General features: G+C 33.4%; 1 protein-coding gene across 1 annotated transcript in view; it reads left to right on the top strand.

The window, feature by feature from the left end:
* The window catches only part of LOC119587409, a 3,334-nt gene that overhangs the window by 1,949 nt on the left and 712 nt on the right, over window positions 1–673 (top strand). Inside the window, exon 3 of the mRNA XM_037936148.1 lies at window positions 525–668. Coding sequence (XP_037792076.1) covers window positions 525–668 — 144 coding nt within the window. The remainder of the gene's footprint in view (window positions 1–524; window positions 669–673) is intronic.

Raw genomic sequence — 673 nt, 5'->3', positions numbered from 1 at the left:
ATGACTTGTAGTGTAAAGTAATGTTTCAGTAATTGAGTTGATTTACATGAATAAAAAAAAAGTCCAAGAGAGTTGTATTATAGCAAAGAGTGTGTTTTTTTAGACCATATATTGGTAATGTTTCTGTAATGGCATCCTAAAACACTGAATAAAAAAGTGGAAAGTCTATTCAGGGCTTTCTAGGTATACATTTATAGTGGAAGAAAGTGACTCAAACAAAAATGAGATTATTAACTATATAGAGAAATGCATATTTTGCATATTTGATAAATTAAACATTTTGATATCTAATGTTTTTTTTAAAGCATTTTTATTGATAATCTTTGAAAAGAATATTTAGGCCTATAAAAGAGGCAGATGATTCATGTTGGATAGTTTTCAACTCAGAAACTATGTAAAAACAGCAGGCTTTTATCGTTAACTCTGAATCTGGGTGCCTCGCACGTAGATTGAACTTTGGCATTTGGCAGTCACGTCACCTGGACTCAGTGAGTTAAAAGTGTTACAAGTTCATATATTTTCAGGGTCAAATATATATGGAATAGTGTCCTCTGGAGATCTCTTTTTCTGGGACCTGCATGACAATAGCTTGAAACATGCATCAGGAATTCCCGAGCTTGTCACACACCTTCCCAATGCAGATGCAGAACACCCTAATAAAGGAAATGGTTGG

Source organism: Penaeus monodon, chromosome 22, assembly GCF_015228065.2.
Source record: "Penaeus monodon isolate SGIC_2016 chromosome 22, NSTDA_Pmon_1, whole genome shotgun sequence".
Lineage (NCBI taxonomy): Eukaryota > Metazoa > Arthropoda > Malacostraca > Decapoda > Penaeidae > Penaeus > Penaeus monodon.
The sequence above is the reverse complement of the archived record's forward strand: the minus strand, read 5'-3'. Positions and strand labels throughout refer to the sequence as shown.